This window comes from Myotis davidii, unplaced genomic scaffold (assembly GCF_000327345.1).
Source record: "Myotis davidii unplaced genomic scaffold, ASM32734v1 scaffold309, whole genome shotgun sequence".
NCBI classification, from domain to species: Eukaryota; Metazoa; Chordata; class Mammalia; order Chiroptera; family Vespertilionidae; genus Myotis; species Myotis davidii.
In genome coordinates this window covers 6,720,520-6,722,975 of record NW_006383013.1, presented here as the reverse complement: position 1 = coordinate 6,722,975, position 2,456 = coordinate 6,720,520, and the positions used below count along the sequence as shown (strand labels likewise).

General features: G+C 37.3%; 1 protein-coding gene across 1 annotated transcript in view; it reads left to right on the top strand.

Moving 5' to 3' along the window:
• The window catches only part of SEL1L (SEL1L ERAD E3 ligase adaptor subunit), a 50,452-nt gene that overhangs the window by 39,112 nt on the left and 8,884 nt on the right, over positions 1 to 2,456 (top strand). The window contains exon 18 of the mRNA XM_006778887.2: positions 236 to 408. Within this exon, the coding sequence (XP_006778950.1) occupies positions 236 to 408 (173 nt within the window). The remainder of the gene's footprint in view (positions 1 to 235; positions 409 to 2,456) is intronic.

Sequence of the window (2,456 nt, the reverse complement as noted above, 5' to 3'; positions counted from 1 at the left end):
GTTGCCACCTACCTTGTTCTACCTCTCCTTGACTATTACAAAACCTTCTTAGAAGAGTAATTCTATTTAAATTTTTACTGAATTTATAGCTTAGCTAAAGGGTTGGTTGTAAAATTTGTGTACTATAAATTAAAATTCTGTTTTATGTAATCAAGTTAATAGGAAGAGAAATAACAGTGTGATCTGTTTTAAATACTTTATTTATTGGCAGTTTTGCATTTAACTTTCGTTTAAGGCTATACTGTGGCTAGAATTAAGCTTGGAGACTACCATTTCTATGGATTTGGCACCGATGTGGATTACGAGACTGCGTTTATTCATTATCGTCTAGCATCGGAGCAGCAACACAGCGCACAGGCTATGTTTAATCTGGGATATATGCATGAGAAAGGACTAGGCATTAAACAGGTGAGCGGTGCTTCAAATTAATGTTTGAATAATATAAACTGTGACTTGGGGAAAGGTCTGCATTTTTATAGAAAATAGGCTTTCTTTGGAATGTGCTCAGATTTTAGATACTAAGTTGTGAGGCAGTTTTGTAATATTTCACAAGATTGCCCCTGCATCTCTCTCATCTTCCAGCATACACACATATTGATATCCACACTCTTATATTTAGAATATTAAGGCAAAAACAGATTCATAAAAACAGAAAGGCAGTGCAACTTCTACTGATAACTCCTCGTTTGAGAAACTGTCCACCCATAATCAGACAAATTCTATTGCTTCTAAATTTTTGTGAAATGAATTAAAATGGTTGCTATTGATAAACTTATTCCTGATTCTTTTTTCAATTAAAAAATGTTTTGTCAATATTATTTTATATTAGTTTCCATTGTACCACAGTGATTATACAATCACATACTTTACAAAGTGTTCCCCTGATATTTCCAGTACCACCTGGCAGTATACATAGTTATTAAAATATTTTTTTTAATATATTTTATTGATTTTTTACAGAGAGGAAGGGAGAGAGATAGAGAGTTAGAAACATCGATGAGAGAGAGACATCGATCAGCTGCCTACTGCACATCTCCTACTGGGGATGTGCCCGCAACCCAGGTACATGCCCTTGACAGGAATCGAACCTGGGACCTTTCAGTCCGCAGGCCAACGCTCTATCCACCGAGCCAAACCGGTTTCGGCTATTAAAATATTATTGACTGTATTTCCTATGTTGTACTTTACATCCCATGACTACTTTGTAACTACCAATCTGTACTTCTGAGTTCCTTCACCTTTTGCACCCAGTCCTCCACCCGCTTCCCTTATTTCTGATTCTTAAACCTACCTAGTGAAGTCTAACTGTCTTTAGACCTTTAGTTTTGTCCATGTACCCTTAAAATTTTTGAAAAATTATATTATCTCGTGCATTTTGAAGTTGACATTTAAAATTTTTCATCATAGCCCTAACTGGTTTGGCTCAGTGGCTAGAGCATCGGCCTGCGGACTGAAAGGTCCCAGGTTTGATTCCGGTCAAGGGCATGTACCTTGGTTGCGGGCACATCCCCAGTAGGGAGTGTGCAGAAGGCAGCTGATCAATGTTTCTAACTTTCTATCCCTCTCCAGTGTTCAGGAGGCAGCTGATCTATGTTTCTCTCTCATCGATGTTGCTAACTCTCTATCCCTCTCCTCTCCTCTTGAAATAAATAAATAAATAAATAAATAAAAATTTTCAGCCTAAGTTTCAAAGGGTCTAAGTTCTAGCTATTTTAAATAAGAACATTTTTAATAAAATGCTTAAATTACTGTAAATAATTTGACATGCCCATTATTAATTTTTTTTAAATGTGCATTAAATTCTTTAATTGCATATTGCATCTTTTTCTTTTCTCCCTGAATTCATATTTTTAGTCTAGTATTCCCATTGAAATGTATGTAATTGTTATGTTTGATGACTAATATAAAAATCACATATAAGTTGTGACCTTTATAGAATACACCTAGGAATCAAGATGACTAAAGTCGTATAACTCTGATACTACTTCTATAGTAGATTATAAAACAAGAACCTAATCAGTGTGCTTTTCTCATCTCATCATTTAATTTGTAATGTAATATGATGTATAGCTTATGTAAATTCTTACGAAAAAGAATATGATAAAAGGCATCAGAGTGATGAGAGGGAACTCTAGGATTCAACTTTTAAGAATAATTATGTGGAAGAGAACCAAGATGGCGGCATAGGTTAACGCCAGAGTTTGCTGCCTCGAACAACCACTTCAAAAGTGAAACTAAAAGACGGAACGGACATCACCCAGACCCACAGGAACGCTGGCTGAGTGGAAGTCCTACAACTAGGAGGAAAGAGTAACGCATACGGACACTCAGAGGAGGCGCAGTGCTGAAGTCAAATTCTGAGGTGCGGAGTGCGCGGAGCGGGCTGGCGGAGGATGGCGCGGTTGGCGTTTTCAATCGGGAGGGAGTCGCAGACTCTGAGCTCCAGATCCGGGCGA